This window comes from Betta splendens, chromosome 5 (genome assembly GCF_900634795.4).
Source record: "Betta splendens chromosome 5, fBetSpl5.4, whole genome shotgun sequence".
NCBI lineage: Eukaryota > Metazoa > Chordata > Actinopteri > Anabantiformes > Osphronemidae > Betta > Betta splendens.
In genome coordinates, this window is record NC_040885.2 from 6,788,796 (window position 1) to 6,816,072 (window position 27,277).

Sequence of the window (27,277 nt, forward strand, 5' to 3'; positions counted from 1 at the left end):
TTCTGACTGTGTCATGATGGTGTCGAGCAATGTGTCGATTTCAGCTTAACTGTGTCATAGTTGCTCAGTGATTCATGAGGCTTCGATTTCGCCATCTCTAGTGGAGTGGAGGGAGCAAGCTCCTATTCCATCTCTGTGCTCCAAAAATCAATTTAATATATGGTCCCCGGGTAGGGGACGTATCAGAAATTAAACTGATAAGAACAGATACTACACTTGATCTTAGCCAAAACAGTCAGTCTCAGTGACGGTGCAAACGTCTACGTTCAGTTGACCAGTAGATTAGAGTTTAACAGTGTGGTCCAGTGGGACCAAATGCTAAGACGTGCAACGCTTACAGAAAACGGAGGAAAGGGTTGCTCCTTAAACGTTTAAAGTCATGGTTAGTAGGGCGCCACTGGGTCATGTGACAGGCTATTGTCCAATAGGATTCATAATAAATTGGTGCTGATGACGTTTGTCATTATTACTTCTGTGTTAACTAGTCTAGCCTCAGATGAGCTAATACAAACAAATCTATCATCTTTCTCACTGAAGAAAAACTGTTTGCTCGATTAACAAGTTGACAAATAAAACTGCAGCTTCCACATCTAGTGGAGAAAAAAGAAATGCATCGAAATGTAATAAATAAAACGGGTACGGTAAAGATCAACTGAATGAATGAAGCTTGTATTTATTACAGCAGAGTAGTTAAAGAACAGATTTGAGAGTAGATTTTTTACGTGAGCCATAGCTTCATTCATACGATACTCAACGACAATACCTTTTGAACACTTAATCAGGGGAGAGCGCGAACGCAGTCCCCCACTACCAGAAATTATGCAGTCGAGATTCCCACATTTGGGGAATTCGCAGAGGTCAGACAGCCTCAGTGCAATGGCTGAGCCTCGCCCTGGGTGAACCACCTACATGATCATGGTATCTCCCCTGCCAGGTAAGTATGAGTTGCTGAACCCGCGCTCGGGAGCCCCTTTCACACGTGATCCCTGATGACTGACGGTGCTGAAAATCATTAAACTCACAAAGTACAACGTCTCAGAAGGACGTGAAAGCACAGAAATCCACCCCAATGGTAATGCGTTATACATAAGGACACAGACGTTATTTATATTTTTTACGATAGAATACCACATCTCCCATCGTGCTTTGTAGCAGTTACCGGAAGTACGACACCCAGAAGAACAGCTTTATTGAGTTCTACTGGGCTCCACTGTTTACTTTAGGGACTGTTTTAACCGTTTATACGGTAGTTAAATGTCTACAGTGATAAAGAACGGTTCGTCCAAAATTTACCGGTGACCGTATACTTGTAAAAAACCAATCGCGTGGCAGAACTGAACCGCAGACAACCAATCGAGTCGCAGCTGAAATCAGACAAACAGCGCCTGCGTGGGTAGAAAGCGACTCGACATTTCTTTTAACACAGACTGTTCCACATATGTTAGGTCAGAGAGTTTGATTTTGCACATTACTTAAATGGCAAAGCTGCCTGTGGACGTATGGTGACATGTTTTGCGGTAGGAAATAATTGTTGGTTTCCACGAAAGGATGAAGCGGGCCAGTAGAATATTGTGAATGTGTACTTTTAGCTGCACAACTTTAGTCGTGGAAGTTTGTTTTCTGACAAAGGAAATATTTTGTAACGTTAACTCGTTTGTTTCAAATGAAGATGAAAACTATTTAAAGCCGACAAAACTAGCGTCACTAGCCGACAAAACTAGCGTTATTTCTAATGGACTTGAAGCAACAACATTCCTTCAAAGTCATTTATCCAGCTAATGCAAAAATATGGTCTAATAATGAGGTTGTAGCAACGACTAAAGATCAAAACAGCTAAACTTTGGAAATATGATCTGATGAGTCCAAATTTCTTTGCACCTTCAAAGATATAATCAGACATTTTTACATAGTAACTTAAGAAACGGTTGTTGCTTCAAAATGTTTCCTTTGTCAGAGAACAAACTTCTATATAAAGTCGTGCATCTAAAAGACACACATTGATTTCGCTTCATCCTCTAACGGTCGCGGAAACAAATAATTCTATAATTCTTTCCTACCGCAAAACAGGTCCTCAGGCAGCTTTGCAATTTTTTTCTTTGCAAAAAAACAAACTCTCTGACCTGACATATGTGGAACAGTCTGTGTTAAAAGAAATGTCGAGTCGCTTTCTACCCACGCAGGAGCGGGTGCGAGCGCCGATTGTCTAATTTCAGCCGCGACTCGAGGAACCGCATTAACTGCAGCAATGCACGATGGGAGACGTCCCTCTAGGATGTTGTACTTTGTGAGTTCAAAGAGTTTCAGCATCGTCAGTCATCAGGGATCACGTGTGAAAGGGTCTCCTGAGAGCGGGTTCAGCAACTCATACTTACCTGGCAGGGGAGATACCATGATCGGGGTGTAAAGGACAGATACAAACCATAAACTATTGGACGGTCAAACAGAATATCAGCCGTTTAAACTTGATGTATGACGGGACACAAGAGATTAGTTGTTTTTGTAAGAATGTTACAAGAAGAGTGTTGAGGCTTTTGGCTAAGATCAAGTGTAGTATCTGTTCTTATCAGTTTAATATCTGATACGTCCCCTACCCGGGGACCATATATTAAATTGATTTTTAGAGCAGGGAGATGAAATAGGGGCTTGCTCCGTCCACTCCACTCATTGACCCAGTATTGCAGTACTTCTGGGAACGGTGCACCCCCTTTGACTGTGTAAAGGCAAAACATGCTGCTTTAACAGACGAGTGGAGTTCTGCTCTTAGTTGGGTAATAACCTTGGATCTCTAATGTATTGAAGCAGTCTGTTTATGCTAAAGTGCAACTAGCAAGCATTTTAACATATGTTACACATTTATTTTAATACTTTTTACGTTGTGTTTGTCTGGTTTTACTGGAGGCAATAAGACTTTAAGCAGCACAATTTAGCATTATATTACATTTAAAGAATAGCTGTTCCAGTATGATGTTCAACAGCTTTTCTTCCACAACAATTAGCTTAATAGAGAATAAGATGTAACTACCGGCCAACCAGAGAGGAATTTTTTTGTAAGTTTCTCACTAACCATAAGAGGCCAGACTGAGATGGTTTGGACATGTGCAGAGGAGGGATAGTGAATATATTGGTAGAAGAATGTTGGATATGGAGCTGCCAGGCAAGAGGGCGAAAGAACGACAAAGGAGGAGATACATGGATGTGCTGACAGAGGACATGAGGTTGGCTGGTGTGAGTGTAGAAGATGCCCAGGATAGAGATAAATGGAAAAGGAGGATTAGCTGTGGCGACCCTTGATGAGAAAAGCCAAAAAAGAAGAAGACACTAATTGTAAGAAAAAATCACACTATAAAAGATTCGGTCATTAACTAGTGTGTATGTGGGTAGTCGGGGACTGATCAGGTGTTCAGAAAAAAGTTTGTATTTGACAGGACATTGTTCTGTGGGTGACTGTGAAATATTTTGCAACATATTAGATTTGGTTCCACTACACCGAAATGCCAAACAATGCACCTACAGATTCTGTGACATATGCAGGAACCTCTCATGAAAACCATTCCCTGATCAACTGATGGATGCCAAAAGCTGAACTGGGACTAAGCTCAGTCTAAAATGAGGTTTGGTGCCACAAATTTATGTGAACTAAGTCACATATTTAAGGTTGAATCCTTTAGTCTGTTATTGGATTCTAATACAAAAATGATTTAAAGGCATATATGTATATCATAATTAATTGTCATAACGAGTAATTACAGTAATAAAATAAAAAAGACAAATGCAATACAAAAAAAATGCAATTGTAAATAATCGATAGTTTCATAACCTTCAAACAGGTCATGCTAACAGCTACACAACACAGAGCTCATGATCTGTTAAATGATTCTCTGGACTGATCCAAACATGACTGTCCAGTCACTGTGGCACTGTTTGGCTCCATTGGATCAGAGAACAGAGGATGATTAACACTATAAACCAGGGGTGTCAAACAGAAGCCATCAAGGCCCGCTTTCCCTGCTGGTTTTCCAACTCTCACTGGCCCACATCTGACCTCTTACTGATGGAGTAGGTGTGTTAAGCGTTTTAGATGTTTCTCCTCAGGTAGCAGTGCAATAATCACATGGACAAAGCTTCTTTAAGGGTCACTGGCAGCTATTTTCAGCTCAAAACACATTAATTAGGACCTTAACCGGATGCTTTTATGTGCAGCCTTTAGGTTTGTAGGTTAATACTAACATTAGCTTTAGAAAACACTTTATTCTGAATTCTAATAATAATTATACACGTTTACATTTGTAATGAGGAATATGCCTGGGGTTACTCTTCTTATTATAGTTAGTGTTTAAATAATATACAATAAGTTTTGAGACCTTCAAACTGCCATTGTAGAACATTACACTCAAAAAAAGCCTGACCTATCAGCCGTTATCAGGGGAAAAAAATGAATGTGTGTCAACTTTATGCCACTTTATACCAGCTGGGTGGTAATTAATAAATCCTGTTATAGGAGTAAAATGGAGGCCGAAGCTTAACATTACAGAGCTGTGATTTAATTTGATATACTGGAAAACTCTAACCATATATTGTGCATTTATAAACCAGTAAAAATCATGTGAATTCAGGTGCTTGAGTTAAAGTGGGAGGCAACTTCTAGAGCTGGGCATTGTATGGCTCCCGGGCCACATACGGCCCTTTGGTTGACTGTGAGTGGCCCAATATGTGCACGAGAAATAATGCAGAATTCAGAATTCTGAAAAAAAACATTGACAATTAAGTAGTTATTGACTGAATTCAAAGGTAAAGCCAGCATTATGAGACGAAACACGCGGGGAAATATAAAAACTTACGTTAAGCCAAGTAGTGCGGCTGTCGCAAGCTTTGCTAGCTATGCTACAGAATCAGCAAGGCCTTTCACCAAGCTTCATGCATCCAGTGATGCGGCAACCAGGACCAGCTTTGTGATCTCCCACAAAAACATTTTGACAAAAAACACTAAGCCATTCTCAAGGTTGTAAGAGAGCTTGGTGGACTCTGTAGCATTAATTTGTCCCGATAAAGGAGAAACATTTAAGATGGTCCCACTGTTCAGGCGAACTGTGACGCATAGGATTGAGGACATTGCGGGGAGTCTGGAGTTTCAGTTGTAACTCCTATTAATTCGTGGATAACGAATGAATTCAAATAATGGCAGAGCAAGTCTGAAGTGTGTGAGGACCCAAAAAACTCAAAGGATGACTGAGCGTAGAGTTTATAACTCACAGTACAATCCTGATCTCAACGAAAAAACAATCCCACGACTGAAATCCTAAACAACCAGGAAGAATACCGGTACATATTACAAGGAAAGCATAGGAATCAGGGCTCAGCGAGATGACAGGGCTAAAATAGGCTGAACTAGGCTGAATAAGACTGAACTGAACTAAACAGAACTGAGAAAACGAGAAGTGAATGCTGAGAGACTCTGGTCTGGTGACATCAATGAACCAGCAGGGGGCGAGTGGGTGAGGTGGAGTATTTGAGGCAGAGACAAGAAAGGCACAGGTGATGCAATCAGAGATGTAAGGGGAGGATCAGGGAGTGGGCGGGGCTGGGATTAGGGGCGTGGTCAGACGGGAAATGGGGGAGAACAAAAATAAAAGTGAAAGTAAGAAAAAAAAGGCAGAACCAAATGAAAGGTCTAGTTCTCCTCACAGGTGGTTCTGCTTTCTCTATGTGAAAGCATTGTGGTCACAGGATTCCACTTTTAGATCAGACTCTGAAGACTGAAAACAAACCTGGCCAAAGGAACTACTGATGTAGTCTGTACTCACTCTCATGGTGCTTCCAGTGTGACACAGGACTTTAGCACTGCAGCACAGAAGCTTGGCATCAAATGAGAAAAAACACAAACGTTTTTAAAATTCAGAGCATATTTAAAGTCTTCCCTATTTCCTGCTATACCAAGTGGGTTCACTTCTGGGTAATGATGTCAAATCTCACCCAGGCCACAGAGCCTCTGTAGTCGTGGCGCATGGTGTTCGTCTGATTTACAGGAATAAACCTCAGTCTGTTGCTTTAGAACCTTTATGTTTTTTGACCTGGCCACAGTCTGTTGAGTGAGTTCAAATATGTGTTGCCCTGAGTGTAAACAGTCAGCTCCATCTTACATTTTTTATCGGGCGCTTTGACCTGTTTTGCATAACTAGGTTCCATTTATTTTTTTATTACTATTACAGCAGTGCATCAGACACATGTAGCAAATGTGTAAACCTGTTCTCATTGGATTGACACATTTTCTCCTCCCTTTTGCAAAAGGGACAGCAACAGGTTTGGGCAGCCAAACAAGAAGCATGAGGTTTTCGAGACACGGTCAATGGTTCTGACCAGGATGTGAGTCTTATTTGGATTTACAGCTGTCTGAACTGCAGTTCCCCACAAGAGCTGCTGTGACATAATGTCAGGCTGTTTTATTAAACACTGTAATGAATCCTCTGATTGGGTTAAGGTCTCATTCCTTGTAGCTTTGTATCTTGCTACTGTCCTTTCAGTTTCAAAGGAGAACCTTGACTTGGACCAGGCTACACTGTGAGAGTGCTTTGCTGCAGTATGTAGATAATGTTCTCTTCTGGAGCAATGTGGGAAAGTTAAGAACAGTGAAACACCTTTTGCTTCAAAAGGGCAGGATGTATGAGCCTTATGTGACACTGTGTGTTCCTCTGCGTGTTTCTCTTTCTATTTGAGTGAATGACTTCTGACTTCCCTACAGCTCGTTGGCTGAGATTCTGAACTGTGGTTTTGGATTTTACTAACATTACACTACACATGCTCTGAGCTGAAGCCTGCTGCTTAGTTACCCACATCAGGTGATGCTTAGAGCCACGATTGGTTCGCTTTCACTCAAGCAAGTATGCACATCTCGAGGAATCTCTGCTGACTAATCCTGGTATAGTTCTCTTCACAGGTAGTTCTACTTTCACCACCTTCCTCAACAGAGGCGTCCAAAGTGGCCAAATAAAACAATGATGCAATCTGGACTCACTCTCATGGTGCTTTCATTGTCACACAGGATTTAACATCATAGCATAAAGAGTTGACATCAAATGAAAAAACATCAGTGTTTATGATCAGAGGGACAGAGCCTTTATGGCATGGTGGGAAAACTTTATTCTTGTCCAAATTGTATTAATAAACTTAACTTCACTTCATGCAGTCTCAGTTTATTATTATATATTTAGAAAAGACACTCCAGCTGGTGTCCTATCCCTGTTACAAGAGCCTAAAACGGCAACAAAGCAGCTGCAATGGCAACTGATTGATCTCTAGTCTAGACTGAACAATTCAATGCTGACATTGTTGCACTCGACCCACACATTAGCAAACATTCAGCGGAATTAACATCAACAAAGCTCATCACAGATCCATAGAACTAACACCACTGATCTGTCAGTCCCTCTATCAAATGCTAAAACCCATTAGTCAAGAAGTTTGCCCACCCCTGCTCTATTGCTGTGGTCCATGGTGTTCTTCTTACATTGATAAAACTCACAGACAGTCTGTTGCTTTAGAATCTTTATTGTGTCACTGGTTGACTTTACCACAGCACTAGTACAAATGTACCCTCTTTGGTTTCAAGTGAAGATTGGGTCAAACCTCACTTATATGGCTTTAAGAGGGACTCTACTGCTGCATGAAGGGGAAGGGATCGTATAAATCTGATCTGAACTGCATCAGGCGACTGCGTGCTTCTGACAGGCGTTTGTAGCTCTGCTGAAGTTGGTCTCTCACTCTTGCAATGCTGGCGTCTTCCTGAAGCAAGAAGTCGACATTGTCCCCGTCCTTAAGCATCAGCATCATCTCCCTGTGCAGCTGGGTGGCTGCATCCTGCAACATGTGGTACTGGATCACCAGTGGGATCTGGTCAGCCAGACGCTGAGCAACAATCTGGTTCGAGGAGAGGACACACAACGCTTTAGATTTTGTTTAGTAAAAAAATAGTAAATTAGGTAATTAACAGATTCATGCATTACAAAAATGACTTTAAGCATCGTCAAAATACACTTACTTCATAATAAGACTTTATATGTCTCATCATTTCTTTCAGCGTGGCCGCAGGGTCAGAGACATTTATAGAGTGATTTGGCCACAGTCTGTTGAGTGTCTTCAAATATGTGTCGTCCTGAGTGTAAACAGTCAGCTCCATCTTAAACTGAGTCCTCAACATGGACTCTGCTTCACCCCCCTTCCTCTGTCCGATATCCTCGATCTTCATCTAAAGATTAGAAAAAGAAAAGGTGCGTACGTGAATATTCAGCGGCGTTCATTGATATGGTCACAGTGGCCATCTGACAGTGAATGGTTCTACCTGAGCTTTATTGAAGAGATGGGGAAGGCCTTTAAAGTGTCTCACTGCCAAATTTCCGAGCTCTTGCTTCACAATTTCTGAAAGACATCCAGCGTAAATTAAAGACATGGCCCAACAGTGTCAGAATGTGATCATGATGATAATGTGATTACCTGCCACGTCCTTGAGTTTCAGAACAGCTGGTTCCTCCAGCTCTTTCATCTGGTGCTGCACCATGCTCATGAAGGTCTTGTAGTTGATGATACACGGTAGTTCTCGTCCACGATACTTCTTTTCGAACTCAGTGACATTACCCTCAATGTTCTTGTTGACTGTAACAGTAACAAAGTTGAAGATGAAGTAGAAATGAGAAAAGAGGTCAAACCTTGGTTGACGGGAGTTGATGTACAGTATAGAAAAAAACATTTACTTGGGAGAAGCGCAAGGAGAAAATTTAAGTCTGACAGAACATTTTTGGAGGATCGAACAGAAGATAATAGAACCTTGAGGCAACCCAAATGAAATTAGCTTAGTTGCACTTACATTCTTCTCCAAAGTCTTTAATCGTCTGTCTCCAGGCATCAAACTCATGTCTGAGTAAGAAGAATATATTGGACCCGAGTCCGTTTTTGATATTCTCCCCTGAAGTGAGGTTAATGGCATCCTGTGTGAACGCTGTCACTTTCTACAAGATAACAGGCTCAAATTAGTCCATAGTATGTGACATGGAACCACATCCACTTAGTAAACTTACTTCGAAAAGGTAATCTATTCTTTCGGCTTCGTCGGACGGTGGGCCAGTGTTATATTTGGTCAGCCGTTCCTGAGTCTCTCCCAGCTTTTGCTTTATCTGGTCCTTGACTCGAGGCAATGATTTCTACAAACCTCGCAAACATTAGCAACAGGTTCGGGCAACCAAACAGATAGCATGAGGTTTGGGGGACTCTGTAAGTGGTTCTGACCTGGATGTGGTGCACCAGCTCAAGGGTGAGTTTTTCTGCCAGTTTAGGAATGGAGGCGTGGCCTTCATCATAGAGAACCCTACAGGAAAAGCAAACTGGTGCTGCTACACAAGATGCTACCCAGAACACCTCAAAATAACGTATATGTCCCACAACCATTTCTACATTATTAATGTATGCGTTTATTATAATGGAAATACCCAGAAAGACTGGACCTACTGGAAATGAGCATGTTCGTTGAAGAAGGCTTTCTCTCTCTCCGTGGCTTCAGGAAGAGAGACCTGCTGTAGGATCTCGCTCTGACCTCGGCACTTGACGATCATGTAGCCTTTCTTCAGTTGAATGACTTCATTATGGACGACATCCACCACCGTCTCCTCTGTGCCTTTGTCCACCAGATCAGGCTTGGTCAAGATGCCTGGAATAGAATGAGAGAGGCCAAAAGAATGAGTGGATACCCCAGAGCAATACATTTTAATTGCGTTTTTGTTTTTTGTTTTTTCTTAAATTTCAACAATGTACCCAAAGTCCTATCTCCATCAGGGTCCACTTCCTGTGCCATCTTCAGAGCCTCTGTGGTTGCTATGTCCACATTGGACGGAACAACCACCAGACTAATGGTTTCTTGTTTTGTGATGTATTCTTGGATCAGACTTTTTATCTGAAAGCAGCAAGCCAGTCAGTATAAGGATTTAACAGTTTTGTTGTGGACCAAAGTACTGAGCTCTGAACCAACATACTTGTTCACCAATGTTCTCAGGTTGTCCATTCACAGCCACCCTGGCGATGCCTGGTAGGTCAATGACTGTCAGGTCTGGAACATCAGGTGAGATGATCTCCAGACTGATTAGATCCTTACAGATCCCCACACCAACTCCAGCCATTTGATCTTGAGCTGAAAACACATTGAATGTGCTCACTTTTCACAATTTGAGGCTTCACTATAACCTAACTACTCTTCATCCATTCAGTTCCTATACAGTGCTAAAAATGTGGTCCAGACTCTTTATAATCCCATTTGATCTGTTTGCAGCCTTTGACAACATAAACTAAATCCTCCAGTAACCTTTTACTACAGCTCACCATTCAACTCAGATTTTACACAGCATATTGACTATAATGTATGGAGATTTTAACAGAAGACATGTACAGATGACGTGTACTATACCTTCTCGGATCTTTTTCTCCACATCTGCAGGATCTTTTATTTCCTCCATTTGGTCCTGGTAACTTATTTTTCCATACCACTCCTGTCCTAGTTTATTTTTCGTCATCCTTAGTTCAAGAGGGCATCTTGTTACAATTCCTGAATCATGGGACAGGGAATAATGATAAGAACATAAGACCATAATACCCTTTTTTAGGTATTTTGTCTGTGTGTTTACTGTTTTATTTGTTTCCCTTTTGAGTGTCATGTCTTGGGTGAAATACTGTATTTGATTCAGTGACCTTAGATATTTAAATTAATTACTCCTTTATATGTTTTAAATGGTTTAAAAAGACCCAGACGTCTCTTTAGTTAGATCTTAGTACAAGTTGGCTTTAAAAGCGTTCAAATGTCCAGGACATGGCCATATACCACAAGCAGTGACAATATGGCTGCGGCAAAGCAACTCACAAATGAGGGTGAAAGTGAAAGTGATTCGTTTACAGGGAGGAAAGTCCCAGTAACGGGTGTGTGGGCAACACGAGTGAAAGGAAAATCCAAATCTAATAAAAGCGTAAGCGGAATTCAGGGAGGGATTTAAGCTTTAAGGTCTAGATACTAACAGAGCTGTTGAATAGAAAGAATTCCAGAAAATTATTATAATTAATTAATTAATTATTAATTAATATTATTATTAAGAATTCCACTACGCCTTATTAGAATCAATGGTGGAATATTTTATATTAATAAGGAATATTTGAGCCAAATGGAGACCAATGGTAAACCTTGGGCCATCAGACTAATAGTGAACATTCAGAGACAAATGACAATACATAACTACGTGCAAAAAGGAGACAGTTAAAGGAGACAGTGGTTTAACCTACCGCTTCCTCTGGGCAGAGCCACCCCTGACAGCGCCTCCAGCACAGAGCTCTTCCCTGAGCTTTGGTCCCCAATCACAGCGATAGCAGGCAGAGCCAAGTCCTTCTCTACACCCAGAGAGCGAAGAGAGTCGATGAGGTCGATGCAGGGACGCACCTTCTCGTCAAACTCTTGGTTCAAGTTGTTCATGGCGAAAGCGTCTTGTCTCCTTAGAAGAAAAATAGCAAGTGACAAGTAGAAGCACTGTTCTTCATCTGTTGGCATCAGAAAACCTCAAGGCTTAATTTTTTGCTTTCTTTTTTCAGTTTCATGTTGAATGAGCAGATTTGGACCTAAGGGCAGACCTGTCTGTGCAGGAGCTAACAGTGATGTGTGTGTTTATATTGATGCTGCAAGTTGTAAAGTTGATTATTGATGATCTACTTTATGCATGAGTCTCTAGGACTAAAGTTAAGACAAGTTACATGTGGCAAAAACCCACCGATTAACTGAGATTTTTTTTTTGTCAAATTGCTCTTATAACGTTTTCACCATGTTTCATATCAGCCTTCTTGGTGTCTTCACACTTGGGGAGTGTGTGCATTGCATCATGGACTCTGGCCTCAATCACAGTGTGGAGCAACTACAGTCTCTAAAGCAAAAGAAGCAAGCAGCCCCTGACTGACAGCACAGTGTAGAGTGATCAAGTGTATGTTAGACTAAGCTAAATGAAAGATCTTTAGAAACTGCATGTTTGTTTTTGCTTGTGTGCTGCTACAGACATTTTTATTTTTTCTTCAATAGGATGAGTTCTTCATAACACAGTTGTGTCAGCAAAGGAGAGAAAAACATTGTAAAGGAGGAGAAGGACAAATTTATATAGAGAGAGACAGGAATTAGTCTGACAAAGAATGTTATAAGTGAGTTCAAAGAGAAAAGAAAATCAGATTAATAATAACCATTATAATAAAACAAAGTAATGGTGTAATTGTTGTTTTTACCAACGTTTACAGACACATCACAGCACTGAAGGGTCCACAGTACTAATAGGAAGTAATAATTAATAATAATAAATTAATGGAATAAAAATAATAAATGAATGATTTTCCACTAGATGTGTGGAGCAGTGAGTGAGTGAGTGAGTGCAGGTCGACCTTCACTATATGACATGATCAGGGCATGGGGGGAATAGACACATCAGCCATCTAGGGACCTACCAGGGTTTGCTGTTCTGTCGTGCTGTTGCTGGATAAAGATGCGTCCTTGTTAAAGTTTACAGGCCTAAAGTGCTTAAAGTAGCAAAAGTTAAAATATGTGTGACTATCACAGAACATCTCCTTACAGCCTCTCTGCACTGACCACCCAGTTGCGACAAATCCTCATGAACAACCAATGATAACTTGTGTTTGACCAGTTGCAGCACAAGAGGCAGAAGGAAAAACACACACATACATTCATGAAAACACTTCATCAACGCACTGATCTGAACAACCCCCTGCTCCAGGGCTGTGTTGATTCAAGCTGCTCACTGCTCCTTCATGCCTTTTATGCAGCTAAAATGATTCACTGAAATCATTTTATCATCAAATGAAAACAGTTAAAGTGGTTGGGTGTGAAGCTTCTGACCCTCCGCATGGATCTTGAGGTGCATCTTTAAGTTGCTCTTCCTCCTGTAGCTCTTCCCACACACCAGACACAGGTGGGGGCGCTCCCCAGTGTGAGTCACCATGTGGGACTCCATGTCGCCTTTGCGATTGAAGCGTCGGCCGCAGCCGCTGCACTCGTACGGCCGCTCTCCCGTGTGGATCCTCGTGTGCAAAGTCAAAGCTCCACTCTGCCTGAAGTTCGTGCCGCACTGCTCGCACCGGTACAGCTTCTCCCCCGTGTGGATCCTGACGTGCTCCTTCAAATGGCTCGACTCTTTGAACCTCTTGGTGCAGATGGGACAGGTGTGTCTCCTCTCTTTGGTCAGACCACTCCCTGCTCCCTCCAGTGCAACACTGAAGACTTTGTGGCACAGGTTGGAGTTTGTTCGCCTTCTTTCCATTACTCCTGATAATGGATGCTCTTTAAATGATTCTCCATTCACTGGACCTCCTGCACTTTCCTGACAGACCCCCTGAGGGGCAGGATAGTGTGAAGAGAAAGGCTGAGAAACTCTGAACAGATTACTGCCTTCTGCCTCAACGTCTCTTCTTTCCTCCTCCGTTGGATGAAATGTTTGATTTCTAAGAGTCTGGTTGTGGTTGGAAAAGTGAGGCTCCACATAGAAGCTTCTCTCTGGCTTGAACTCGTGCACAGTCTCTTCCTGAGAAGAAGTTAAAGGTAACTTTTCTACTTTAATCTGAGTGGGATCAGGGTCCTCATGCTGCTGACAGGCACTCCAGTCTTGCTCATGGTACTGCTGCTCATCAGGCCAGTTTTGCTTGCGATCAGTGATTTCAAGTGGGTCTAGAAAAAATGTAAGAGTAAATATTATAATAAGACTTTCATAATAATAATAATGATAATAATAATAATAATAATAATAATAATAATAATAATAATAATAATAATAATAATAATAATAATAATAATAATAATAATAATAATAATAATAATATTGCCCTGTGATGGACTGGCGACCCATCCAGGGTGTACCCTGCCTCTCGCCCGTAGCCAGCTGGGATAGGCTCCAGCACCACCCGTGACCCCGCACTAGGGAGTAAGCGGTTAAGAAGATGGATGGATGGATAATAATAATAATAATACTATGTAGTAACAAAATATTACATTGTCTGATGTGCTTTGTATTCTGCTGCATCTCCCCACCTGTCAGCGAAACCTGTCCACACAATTCTGCATCTATTCCACAGTGCATCTCAGTCCCGCTGCTGGATGGAGATGCGGTGAAGCCATCACTGTCGGGCTCACTTTTGACATCAGCTGTCTGTTCAACAGGGATTATTCTGTAAAGATGCGAGGGCAGATCTTTGTGACCTAGTTTCACACTCTGAGGAGACACAGGCGCATCGCACTGCTGCCTGCATGACGCTCCTCGCTGACTCTGGTCGTGTTCCTCTTTGACTTGCAGGGCGGTCTGCTGCTCTGGGCTCAGAGCCCGGGACCGATTCCCAGGTGAAGCTTCCTTATCACAGCAATGATGACTGAGCTGATCAGTTACTAAATCGAATGCGCTGATAAGTTCTGATCAGCCCATTCGTAATGGCTGATAACATCCGAAGCGGGTGGCTTGGACCGGCTGATTTCTCTCTGATGCTCCAGCAGCGTTTCCTCCACCGCGCCGAAAATCTCCACAGCAGCAGCCGTGAGCCGCTCAGAGATGAACGTGTTGAGATGCGTCAGAGAGTCCATGTCCGCTCCGGTGCTGCCGCTTTGACAGCTGAACCTCGCTTCCTTCTGTGGTGTTTGTAAAAGCCACGGGAGCGCTCAGACAGGCTGACAGCGACCCCTGCTGGTAATGCGTCACACTGCGTGATGTATATATATGTATATATATAAAATTGATGGTTAGGATGCAGAATCATAGGACACAGTTGTTATTTGATGCAAGTAAGTGTTAAAAATGTTATATTACTCTATTCATGTAGTTGTATTAACATGTATGTGTTATGTGTATGTGAATCCGGATAGATTACTCCATCACGTCAGCAGCCAACAGCTGGATCCACAAGCAGCTAAGGAATGAATAGATACCAATAATACTGATGCACTGCAGCCACAAGATGGCATCATTATCAAGGTTATTTTCTTTTGTCTCGTTAAAGCCTGTGAGTCAAAATGCAGCAGTGAAATACGAATAGCGGAGTCTTCATGTTCAAGTATTACTAGACTGTTCCAAGTGCTGGTGCCATCTTGGGCAGAACATAAATTTGCTTCACACTGACCATGAAACAACAGCCGTCCTTGTAAACCAAACCAATGTGAGAGATCAAAAGTCAGAGGTCGAGCAAGCAAGGACGTATCAGCAAATGCATAAGTTCGTATCAACTGCGGAGAAATCATTCTTTCTTTATTTGATGCATCCCCCTATCATCCACACACATTGTTCATGGATGTCAGACTGTTACACAAACATGGATCGTCAGTCTGACGCAAGCCACATGCTGAGGAGGTCAAGACACAGGGCTGAACACGTCATAGGAATGTAAACATGTATCAGTTATTACAGTAATTCACATGGATTGCACAGATTATTTAAAGTTATACAAACCTAAACTGTTGTTAAAGTGATCATAAACTAAGTAGTAGTTATGTACAGATGAGACCACTTTTCACCTGTCATCGCTGGGATGTTGAAGGGCGCTGTTGCTGGCTTTTAACAGTGTCAGTGGTTTAACCTATGTTTAGACAGTCACAGTCATTTGTAGCAGAGGTGGACACTTGTAAACTTTTTCATTATTAAACTAATTCATAACATGATTGTACCTGTGAATACACAGCAGCGAAAAGTCATGTAAGCAAGCAATGTTACAATGGTTGCATACGATGCTGTTTACTGTGCTGTACCTTTGCAGTATGCAATTATTGCTTTAGTTATTTAAACAGACATGGGTTATATGCCATAAAACTAAAGACAGAGCGTCTGTATTTGTATCTTAATTACAGGTAACATATTAAGAAAATATACTTCAGTTCAGATTTTTAAGAAGTAAAAATGCTGATAAACCTTCAGCAATGATTCAGGGCAGTGCAAATTTCATAAACCCAGTGACAAAATGCCATTTTCAGTAGTTTCACAGTCACGTTAAAACATACACACAACACCATGCGCTTCAAAATCTGCAGATACTTGGCAAACACTTTTTCTTCTGACAACAGAGTGCAAACGAGTTTGAAAAAGAAATCCAGTTGGAACAGTGAACGTCAGTCACCAAGTACAGAAAAGGAACCTGTCACTAATGTGATTCAGACTACAGTGAATACAATGTTCAAAAAAACGACACCTCTGAGAGAGAAGATTCGAAGACCACAGCTAATCATTCTGTACAACGACAAACAATACTGGTATCTACAATGGGTGCACTTTGACGCCTTTCATCGATTGTTGTCTGCACGAACAAACTGATGACAAACTGAGCAGAAAACAGCAGGGAGCTGTACTTTCCTCTATTACCTTGTTGTTGCCCTGGGATAAACTGCAGAGGTGCCACTCGCGAAACGAAAAGGCACGGCTACATTTGATTAGAGTAGGAGGTGGGTCCTCCGACCTGGCTGTACTCGGAAGGCTGGCTGAAGTTTCCCTGGGTGTCGAAGCTGCCCTGGTTGTAGGGCTGCTGGCTGAAGGTGCCACCCTGCTTCTCAGCGGCCCCGCCTGCTAACCTGGAAGCTCCCTTGTGCCAGCTGGTCTCCTTGAAGACAAACCAGATGTTTCCAGCCCACAGAACAAAGTTGAGGAATCCAAAAACCTGAACGCAGACAACAGGGGAAGGCTTGGATGAACTTGAGCAGTCGTTTACTTTTGAATCTTTCAGCTACTTTTGCTTTGCATTTCATTCCTCCTGTGTGGTGCAAACCTACCACGGAGGTGTTGAGTCCGGACCAGCGAGGCCCGTGCAGAGAGCCACACTTGTTGGTCTGGACTTTGCAAGCGGAGATGAGGAGCTGCACCTCGTCTGGATCAGTAGCCACTTTCACATCAGACAGAGCTTTTGCCCACGCGGAGGAACTGACGAGCCACATGAAGGAGAACACCACAGTCACTACAAAGTCCTGGTGGCGAGACACAAGAGACACAGTATAAACATCTGGCACTAGAAGCACATTGATCAAATAACTGAATGCGACTGTTACGAAAAGGCCCCTGTGCTCACGATGAACGGCCCTCGGCTGTTTTCACGGTACTTGTTCTGAAAGAAAATGTAGACGACGGCGGCCACGAGCGAGTACAGGAAAGCGAAGACGGCAATGGTGACGAAGAACTCAGCGGACGACGAGTAGTCTCCAACGAGGTACACGCGCTCCCTCCTCGTGGCCTCACACATCGGCGCCTCGAAGGACATCTGGTACAACCTGACACATGTAGAAAGGAAGCTCGAGACAGAAACCCTGCGGATTTCCCGATAATAACAATGATCTGTGCCGAGCTGAAAACACCCTCACCTGAAGGGATAGGCAAAGTCGATGGCAATGCTGAGGTTGCTGCTGGCCTTCTCCATGCAGTCGACGCTGACCCGCAGCTGCCCGGAGTAGCCCCCACACGTGGCAAACGCAAAGATGGCAAAGAGCTGCACGAACACAAAAAGCAAAAGATAAACAGGCCACATTGTCACTAAAAGTGATGGAACTGAGACAAGTGAGGGTCGCCTCACTGAGCTCAGATCCACCTGTTTGCACCACATACGTAACCATAGGCACTCATTAGGTAATGATAACGGTTTTCCGTAAAACATTTTCTTGTTGAGCTGTACAACAAAAATGACAACAGAAATGTAGGTCACTCAATGGTTTATTTCTGTATTAAATGAAATGATTTTAACTTTCATGCTCATAAATAGTGACCATTATGTGTGAAGGTTCTCAGTCATCCAAGGCTCAGATCCGTGTAAAGTAAATTTGCGTTGTGACTAATAAATTAAAACAAAAGTAAATCCTTATGTTGTTTGTCACATTATTACTATTATTAATTAATTTTTATTACTGCAATGAAGGGGTGTGGGAGTAGATGGTGATACACACAGAAAATGGAAATCAAACAGTTCAAATGAAGATAAAGAGCTAAAATTAAAATACTGGAAAAACTAATTTCACCTTTTTTTCTAGACCCCCCCCCCCACACACACAGCTAAAGCATGTAAAGGGACTATAACACAGCACTAGTTATTTGTCAGATGCTGAATAGGTATCGGTGTCTTCTAGATTAAAATAGATCCAGACACAGGATCATCCTGTGATTTGAAATACGCTATCTCTGTATCCCTCTGAGCCCAGTTTCCCACATAAAGCTCTAATAGCTTTAAGAGTTCTCACGGCTACGATCACCACAATCAGACCTGATGCCTGGTTACAGCCTCCCCTCTTCCATATTACAGGCAGCTGCACATGAAGCCTGCCAGCAGCTGGGCCTGACATACAGTATCTGTGCAGTTTGCTCTTCAGCCTCGGGAGGGAGCTAGCAGACCACTCCAGCTGGATCCTCCACTCACCCTGTGAGAGGCGCATGTTGATCAAGCATCTCAACACGTAATGCACTTAAATGTCCCTAAATCTCTGAACACTGATCTGATGTACTTTACGTCACAGGGAGTGAACAGCTTCATTCGTATGGGACAATTAATGTCTGCAACCATGCCTCTATCTAAACTACATCAAAAGGGGATTTTCACCTTGTTTTGCTTCATTTAAAGTTGACATATTTAGATTTCACCACTGAGATGTGATTGCATTCTCAAGTTTAAAAACTGATATTAGAAAACTACATGAGTTCCTCTGGCTTTGTAACTCACCAGATCTACATCACACTCTCCTCTGATTGGTCAGACTGGGTAAGTCTCCTCATGGGCCTGAACAAAGCGACTGAACCGGCATCCACAATGCTGCAGATGCTCCCAATAAAATGTAGAGAAAGCTGGGCTTCATTTATATATACAGAGTATTAAGTATACAACTAAACAGACCTCAACATATATGAAAATTAGGGTCTAAAACTGTAAACAGGGACATCACTGCACAACACAAGGTGATGCTGGGCAAAGACAATCTGAGCCACAAATGGGCAGCAATGGGTTTGGATGGGTTCCATCAGTCTAGATCAAACCCAAATCCTGTTCTTGTTTACTGGAACATATGCTGAAGACTTTTAAATTTTATTGTAGGTGTTAACTTGAGGTAAAGCAATCAAACACAAACCAAACACAAAGAAACGTGATTCTACGTTGGCACAGTCTGGAGAAGAGAAGCGGCAGAAGACAGAAATGACCATATATAATTACAAACACCCCGAGATAAACATCTATCTCCCTTCCCTCTGTACATCTATTCCCCTCTCTCTCTTTTACAGCTGCCTTCTCTCCCTGTGATTTTCGACTGGGTTTTAGCCCCTCTCATTTCAGGCTGGGCCCTTTGAACAGAAGAGCGTGGCATTGTGGAAGGAGGGTGGGTGCTAAGCCCCGTGCCCCTGTGTGTTTATCTGCCTCTCCCAGCTGGGCTCCTCAGGGAACAAGAGATAGAGGAGAGAGCGAGAGAGAGAGAGAGAGAGAGAGAGAGAGAGAGGGTACCGAAAGGAAAATGTCTGCAGTGCAAACACAGCTACAGCTACAGTGTGAAACATCTCTGTGTTTCTGTTCTCCTCATGCTGGACTGACACAGAACATTTGCTTCCACCTGACAGATAAATGCATGTCTGTCTGACGTAGCTCCTATAAAGACATGATTACACACTGGAGGGGAGCGGAGGTTGGCTGAGGATTAGTCGGAGTCTAGTCCTGACCACCGCTAATTATAAATAGCAGACACAAAAGCGGAGAAGGTCTAATAGATGTCTGCTTGTCAAAATGAGAGCATTTTGTTTTTACATACTGTTATTAAAATAGGAGGTAAATGGTAAATGAAAACAGAGAAACTGCTTGAAGAGGAGGATGCGATAACAGCAGTAGACACAGTATAAGTAAGTGGGAAGATGAGGATCATGTTAAATGGCAGGCAAATGGAAATATGCATATACTGATGAGCTGAACATGGGCGGGGACACAGACACACACACACTCGTGCGCAGGCACGCACACACACACACACACACACACACACACACACACACACACACACACACACACACACACACACACACACACGTCTACCTGCTCCATTCAAGTCGATAGGAATCAATGCAATGTCAAGAGTAGCTGCCTCAGGAAGAGAAACATGCCTCAGATGTTCAGCCACTTTCTCTGCACAAGTGGGAAGTAAAAATAAAATCTGGGACGGTCTTTATAAAGACAGAATGATGTGAAAGTATCAGTCAGACAGAGATTGTGAAGGGGTGGCGCATTCTCTCAATACAGACATCACCAGGCTGCTTTCTTGCTGATGATGTGGTTCTGTTCCCCACCATATCAAACACCTTGGGTTCAAGGTTGCTTAATGTCCTATGTGATTTCAAGAAGGTCTGACATAGTTAATGATGATTCACCAAAATCACATTCAGGGCAGGAACTACCACCACTATGTCGAGGCTCTGGTTCCTTAAAACTACACCATCATGGTACCATAAAGAAAATCTATTACAGTATATAGATTTTTAGCTCAAAGTACATTTTTCAATAGTTTTGATTTCCACTACTTGTCTTTCTTGGCCCAGTCTGTCTCAGATAGTAGACACCTATACAATCAGTGTTCAGCCTATGTTGCTTGTGTTCTAATACTGTATTTTCACTTACATCCCAGTGTTGATGTTGGTGTGTGTATGGCTGCACGCACCAACATCAACACGTGTTTTACAGTTCCTAGACCTATGTGACTGTGCGCCACGTATGTATGTGAGCATAGAGTATAAATACATCACTCTGTCCACTCAGGCAGAAGCCAGAGCCACGGTGCCCGCGCACACACACACACGCGCGCACGCTGCCTCCCAGTGCTGCGATCAGACACCGCGAACACGGGCGGCTTCACGCCGGCTAGTGAAGCGCAAACCAAAAACGACACGCGCGCATGCGCAACGGGAGCGCGACCAGGCAAAGCAGCGCATCCGCGCGTAAACCCGAAACTTCCACGGGACGGTGGTGGGGGGCGTCGTCCAATCTACAGAAGATTAGAGAGCAAGTCACACAAAGACGTGACAACCGCATGCCTTCGCGCCGCGCGGTCTTTGCTTCATCATCAGCTCATTTAGCAGCGGCTAATCCATCCCTGCGTGGGGAGCGCTTGCGTCCCGCTCAGCCCAGACTCATCGTTCTCTCCATCCCAGTCTGTAAGCACGACTGACTCTCATTTATTTTCGTAACAGTGTGGCTTCTTGGTGCTGCTTCCCGCTGGGCTTTCATACTTGATCAGGTGACCTAGTTGGACCCTGCGTCCTGCAGGCTCGGCTACTGCACTTATTAGGATAGGGGCACGTGTGTGGAATGCATGTGGGTTAGGCATGGACAGTCACCCGTCATCCCTTGACTCTCCTGCTGGTCTCTCTGGGTCCGTTCTCTGTGCTCTGCCTCCGCCTGTGCTCTCGTGTCTCGCGTTCGCGCGGGGCGTCTCACTCGAGCGGACGTGTTCACTGCAGGAGAAGATGGGCCGACGTTTCCCCGTGTGAGTCACAGCTGGTGGACAGAGGTGGATCCCTGACCCGACGGGTCCGGACAGGGTCTCCTCACATCCTGGAGCTCACCGGGTGCCACAGGCGGCAACAAGGGGAAACGCTGCTCAAACGCTGGCTGCTTCGAAGAAAGGCTGTCGGTAAATTAGATCAACTCTGACTTTTTTATAGGAGGTCCCATGCGGTTAAACTTGCATGAGAGGTGAAATCTGGACATATTCAGATTTACTGGGAGCGTTTTTAACACTCCAATGTTTGTTTCAATGAGAACTAAAAGGGTGTAATTCTTCCCCAACCTCTTGTCTACTTGTCAAAAGGAATTGAGTGATTTCAGTGCTGAAAAACAGATCTTTGACCTGGCAAGTCTCTTACGATATCTGTCAGCAGCTGCTGACGATCTCTCTGCGTCTCCCTGCTTCCACTTGGTTTCCATTGGTGCGTGAGTTATTATGAACACTGTACCGCAGCCTACACACGATATCCTTCTAATTATGCCAATTCACTATTTCCCCTCATTGGTTGGATGGGTCATATATAAATAAAAGCTGTCTGTGTGTAGGGGAAAACCTTTGTAAAGAGGATAATTGCTTTATTAATGAGTGATTGAGCCCTGCAATGGACTGGGGACCTGTTCAGGGTGTGAGTCGCCTCGGAAACAAGCGGTAGAAGATGGATGGATGGATGTGTGGATGAGTGACTGGGATTCGTTTGAAAAAACAGTACAAGACAGATCATAACATCACACATGCTAAAAATACCCAAGGGCTGTGGATGTTGCTGTTGTTTCTATTTTTTGAGACATATTTATTCAAATTGGAGTAAACTCTCCAGGCAGGTCCAAACGGAATCTGCAATTCCTGAGTAAATGACTAACACCATTAGTCTGGTGTGTCTGCTGTGACACAGGTTAATCTGAGACACACACACATACACGCACACACACACACACACACCGCTATGCAACACCAAGCTGGACACTGGTTTTAGCCGTTGCTGAATAGAATAGTTTGTTTGTGTCTGTGCTCTGGTCAGAATGTTTCATCCCTAAGGGGCACCAGGCAACCACACACACACACCCACACACACACACACACTGCTCTGCCCACACTAAGGCAAAGTTGACTGGTGTACAGTAAAGTACTCAGGATGACATCATAGGACAGTGGACGAGCCCTGGGTTCTGGCTGAGAGAAGGACCCTTACTCACAAATAAGACTCATGATGGACTCATTCTCTGTGACTCACTGTTTTGGGATTTGCTTCAGTCCAGGAAGCCTCTTAGCAGATACAGTACTTGTAAAACTACGCTGTGTGTGATGATGCAACAGCCCTGCGACTCTTTGGTGCATAACAAAATACATGTATATTATTTGCATCATGTATTCAATCAGCTGTAAAAATTTCGCTCTTCTCCTTCCGTGTTTGTCTCTCTCTCTCTCTCTCACACACACACACACACACATACAGTACATGAGGAGACTCCCACATGCTCGCACACATGCAGTGAAGAGTTTGGGCACATCTCAAAGGACAGCTTCTGCATGAGTTGGTCCACGGTGGATAGGAGGGGACCTTACAGCTGTTTGGAGCGGAATATGCCAGCCAGTGACAGTGTGCCAAACGGGCCAAGAGACACACACACACACACACACACACACAAAAAGCATCCTCTAGAATTTCCTGCAGACATGGTTGATTATGAATTTCCCTTCTCCTTGTGCTGACCCAGTAATAATGGTTAAAACCTGCTGGTCTACTGCTACTGCGTCGACTGGAGTTAACCTTTAAATAACCTTCTGTCCAACCCACCAAACAGTCAAGGGTTCATTATCGTTAGCAAAGGAAATGTCAGCTGCCGCCCGAGCAAATCTTTTAATACCTGGAGGCATGAAAACAAAGCAAACTGACAGACATGTGTTTCTGCTGGTTACCACAGGCATGAAGCATCGCTGGTAAAAGCACTGAGCATAGAATAGTCCACATACGTTGCTGACTACACGTAGTGATGATGGTCTAAACATAAAGCAAAATCATACCAATAAAATATGGTTGACAATAAAAAAGTATTATTTCTGAAGTTCCGCTATCACATTTCAGTGTTTTAGAAAGAGAGCTAATGTAGAGCACGTTTAAATAAAATATTTACTGCATCGGAGCACAGGTGGTTTTTGGGGCAGCTGTAACGTACTTGTTCTTTTAGTCATGTTACTCGTGTTAATAATGTCTCGCAGTTTGTCTGACGCAGTTGTTTTGGAGCCATCGGCCCCAGCTGGACGTCACTTGTTTGGGCACAGCCTGCTGGCACCTCACTCCTTCTGTCTGAACAACATATTTTGAGATATTTGTTCATTTATTTAATTATTTGATTTATCTTCACATGCTGTCACATGCTGCACATTGCAGTATTAGAGAGAGCTGGCACCTTCACTAATGTTGGCCCATAGGTGGGTAAATAGTACGGTTCTAATACATTCAGACGAAGGCGGAGAGGATGAGGCACCAGTTTGCTTTCTGGTGTAAAACAAACAAAAACAAAATCCTTTTAAGATCTGAACAAGGGAGGAAAACAAGGCAACGAGCCACGAAAAGGTCACTTTTGTAACAGTGTCACGAGGCCGTTGAGGTACCATGTGTCTGTGTGTGTGCATTTGTGCGTATGTGTGTGTGTGGGGGGGGGGGGGTTACTGCACGTGGCTAGGGAAGATGCTAATACTAACTACAGCCTGCATAAGATGTGTCGGATCACTTTGGATCAAGCAGGTGATCGTTGGATCAATAGGGCGCCAGCCACGCTCGTCCGATCACACCTGCTGCCCTCCATCCCGTGCACAAACACAGACGCACAGGACACCACGACGCCGCGTTATCGTCCTCGTACAGATGGTGCTTTGGATCATCTGCTCGTTCTCTGGCCTCGGCCCACAAATATCACAGTGGATCTGGTCACACGCACAAACTGTCCGCAGGGACAGACGTCTGCCTCATCTCTGCTAAAATGCCACGTGTCTCATGTGAAAGTGAGTTCAAGGTTCAATTCCTCCGTATGTAAAAAAAATCAGTTTCCTACGTATCATTGCTGCTTGGGGATGTACGGATTTGATGGCATTTCCAAAAAGTGGGAAAAACAAGCTGGCGCGCGCACACACGCGTCCTATCTGTGCAGAGGCTGAATACCCTCATGGCTACAGTAATTTCTCTAAACTCACATCAAAGAAAATCACTTATCTCCTCTCGCCTCTAGGCTTCTCAGCACTGTACAACAAAACAGCAGCGTCTACAAACGGCAGCCAGACAGAAAAGGTAGTAAAGCTTTGATTCAGCGAGAACAAGAACAGCCCGTTTTTGATGATTCCTGCTTTATCATTTCACAGTTTGGGTAAATTGGAATTTTTTTTTTTGTGGACTTGAGTTTGCGCAACACATTTAAAATAAGGGTAAAACTACACACTACTTTCTCTTTAAGCTGTATACCCTTACATAAACTTGAGCCATTTAGTCATAGTGGAACAGATCACAGCCGAGCAAATTGTGGGTAAGGTTCTGCGTCGCGTGGAACACCAATATTTACGCACCAAAAACCGCAACAGATGTGAAAAATGTGAACTTTGTGAGCAGGAAGACACATGACACATGAACGCATCAGATCAGAGCCAGATGGTGCTAAACAGATATTCAAGCACAATGCATTTCCACGCACAGCTAAGTTACTGCATGCGAATACATTAATGAGTTTCAACTCACCCATTCAAGAACACGGATAAATCCCAGAGGTAATTTTAGCACTTGAAATGTTCCCACAGACGCGAGCTGCAAAACGACACGAGAGGATAAAAGCGAAGCGGTCTCACTTCCATCACCAATTAACGCCACACTGGCCAATGTTGCTAATTAGTCGCATCTCTGGGTTGTAATGATCCTTCTCATAGTGGGGTTTCTCACCTGATTGGCGGTGTCCATTTCAGCAGCAGGATACTTTTCTTCACAGTTGTTTGACTAGATGTAAACAATCTCCAGCCGCATCCAGGGCTCGACTGACGCGTCTGTCGCGCTCAGCCGTCAGGGGCTCTCGGCTCACATTCCGCCCGAGAGGAGCCGAGTGTTCTTCGTGGCTTTTCGGCGGGACCGAAGTTGCCACGGAGACGGGCTAGGATTGGCTTAGGCAGAGAGGAGGGACGACTCCGTTTTTATTATTGGATGGGGCAAGTTTGTTATTTTATAAGGGTACATGGACGATTGTGTCCTTAATGTTTGGTTTGTTTTTTGACAATAGCCTACACACATAGAATAATACATTTATTTTAAAAATGTGTTTTTTTTGTAAAATCGAAAGAAATTATAATAATAAAATTACCTAAAAATACATTTTGAACTCACAGCGCAATTTCTATGTTAGAAATAAAGAGCAGAGCATGTGTAGCTAATCTGGCTTTTATCCATTCAAAATGTATAAATACCTCAGAATTTCAATAATTACCTTTTTGGTTTTGTTGGTTTATAGCAGCAGGTGGCTTTTGGGGCTCAGGCAGGATTTTGTACAGGTTGGAAGAGAGAGACATATACAGAAAGAGGGAGAGAGAGCGAGTTAACGCCTTAACCTGGTTGTCACTGCACCCGAGCTGATAGAAAGCGAGGGGGCTTCCCCTGAGTCTGCTACGATGATGACAATTCCTGTAAAGCTACATGCAAACGGCTCTGACAGCACGTTTAATTTTACATCTCTTCTATGTTTTTTTTCTGTTTCAGTTTTTCCTCTGCTTTGTCGTTCCCCTTTCTTGCTGAGGACACACACACACACACACACACACACACACACACACACACACACACACACACACACACACACACACACACACACACACACACACACACACACACACACACACACACACACACACACACACACACACGCTGCCTAAAGGGATCTTTCCATGCGATTAGAGAATCATAAGACCTGATTGGATAATATTTTCACTAAAAGGTCTTGAGGAAAGGGACCGCTGGAGTCTTGCATGTGGACTTCACCCTTTCACTTAGGATCTGTTTCACATTATAGTTCTTGATGTCAAGGAAATGTTAAACACTAGATTAGAGGGAAAAACATGAGAAGAAATGCACGTTTTTATATGCTTTATATATGCATTTATAGACACATGTTACACACTGGAAAGAGCTGGCCCATCTGTGTCCCAAGCCTTGACCGTTGATCCCACTTAAATAAGTTACTTTGGTTTGTTGCTGCTATACGTATGCCCCATGTGGTTATTTGAAGCTCAAATCACCACAGTCATGGTGAAGAGACGCTGCCACAGATTTAATCATGCTTGTGCCTAATTGCAAGAATCTACAAATAGACACAAAGCGCCCCAAGGGATCTGAGACGTCGCCAATCATCACTTAAGTCTCTCTTCCTCGTGGTATGCTGTGATAATTATGGGAGTATCATTTTGAGCAAGTGGGCACTTGATGTAAAACCACCTCCCTGCTCCTCACTGTTCCAGAGCTAATACTGTTGGTGTATGTGCTGTATTTCCTTGCTTAAGGCGAGAAACGAAGGACAACCTGTCACACACACTGACAGGTGTCTAAAACCATTTCAAGAAACCGAAAGCGCGCCACAGACCCAGACAGCAACACACACCTGGGTACAGTAGCAAAAAAAGAGATGCAGGGCAGCAGACAACAAGAGGGAAGGACCATGGGTTATATGATATAAAAACGCACATTATTATATGCCTCCTTTAATAACTGAC

General features: G+C 43.3%; 3 protein-coding genes, 2 non-coding genes and 1 pseudogene across 7 annotated transcripts; 1 reads left to right on the forward strand and 5 right to left on the reverse strand.

Moving 5' to 3' along the window:
• Positions 1-58: 58 nt before the first annotated feature.
• Positions 59-239, reverse strand: LOC114856432 (U2 spliceosomal RNA; annotated as a pseudogene).
• Positions 240-779: 540 nt separating this feature from the next.
• LOC114856462 (U1 spliceosomal RNA) lies at positions 780-942 on the reverse strand. Its single transcript, XR_003786094.1, has one exon. It is a non-coding gene; the product is annotated as a U1 spliceosomal RNA (small nuclear RNA).
• Positions 943-2,516: 1,574 nt separating this feature from the next.
• LOC114856426 (U2 spliceosomal RNA) lies at positions 2,517-2,706 on the forward strand. Its single transcript, XR_003786066.1, has one exon. It is a non-coding gene; the product is annotated as a U2 spliceosomal RNA (small nuclear RNA).
• A 4,474-nt stretch (positions 2,707-7,180) lies between these two features.
• On the reverse strand, positions 7,181-12,633 carry LOC114855136 (interferon-induced GTP-binding protein Mx3-like). The gene is made up of 13 exons (XM_029149989.3): positions 12,499-12,633; positions 11,305-11,510; positions 10,442-10,579; positions 10,014-10,168; positions 9,796-9,934; positions 9,493-9,691; positions 9,274-9,352; positions 9,066-9,188; positions 8,855-8,996; positions 8,485-8,643; positions 8,333-8,409; positions 8,033-8,239; positions 7,181-7,911 (listed from the first exon to the last, which is right to left on the reverse strand). The coding sequence occupies exons 2-13, from the start codon at positions 11,489-11,491 to the stop codon at positions 7,648-7,650; spliced, it is 1,869 nt and encodes a 622-aa protein (XP_029005822.2). The 5' UTR covers positions 11,492-11,510; positions 12,499-12,633; the 3' UTR covers positions 7,181-7,647.
• On the reverse strand, positions 12,035-14,701 carry LOC114855142 (zinc finger protein 567-like). 2 transcript variants are annotated; one of them, XM_041070820.2, is made up of 2 exons: positions 14,093-14,701; positions 12,035-13,732 (listed from the first exon to the last, which is right to left on the reverse strand). In XM_041070820.2, exons 1-2 carry the CDS (start codon positions 14,139-14,141, stop codon positions 12,879-12,881), a joined length of 903 nt encoding a protein of 300 aa, XP_040926754.1. In that variant the 5' UTR covers positions 14,142-14,701; the 3' UTR covers positions 12,035-12,878. The 2 variants fall into 2 exon arrangements, with proteins under 2 accessions (XP_040926754.1, XP_029005829.2); XM_029149996.3 differs by having other exon boundaries at positions 14,054-14,184.
• A 560-nt stretch (positions 14,702-15,261) lies between these two features.
• On the reverse strand, positions 15,262-25,626 carry synpra (synaptoporin a). 2 transcript variants are annotated; one of them, XM_029149992.3, is made up of 6 exons: positions 25,467-25,626; positions 25,269-25,334; positions 17,384-17,508; positions 17,095-17,293; positions 16,802-16,993; positions 15,262-16,689 (listed from the first exon to the last, which is right to left on the reverse strand). In XM_029149992.3, exons 1-6 carry the CDS (start codon positions 25,482-25,484, stop codon positions 16,456-16,458), a joined length of 834 nt encoding a protein of 277 aa, XP_029005825.1. In that variant the 5' UTR covers positions 25,485-25,626; the 3' UTR covers positions 15,262-16,455. The 2 variants fall into 2 exon arrangements, with proteins under 2 accessions (XP_029005825.1, XP_055364850.1); XM_055508875.1 differs by lacking the exon at positions 25,269-25,334 and having other exon boundaries at positions 25,467-25,609.
• Between the last annotated feature and the right edge of the window lie 1,651 nt (positions 25,627-27,277).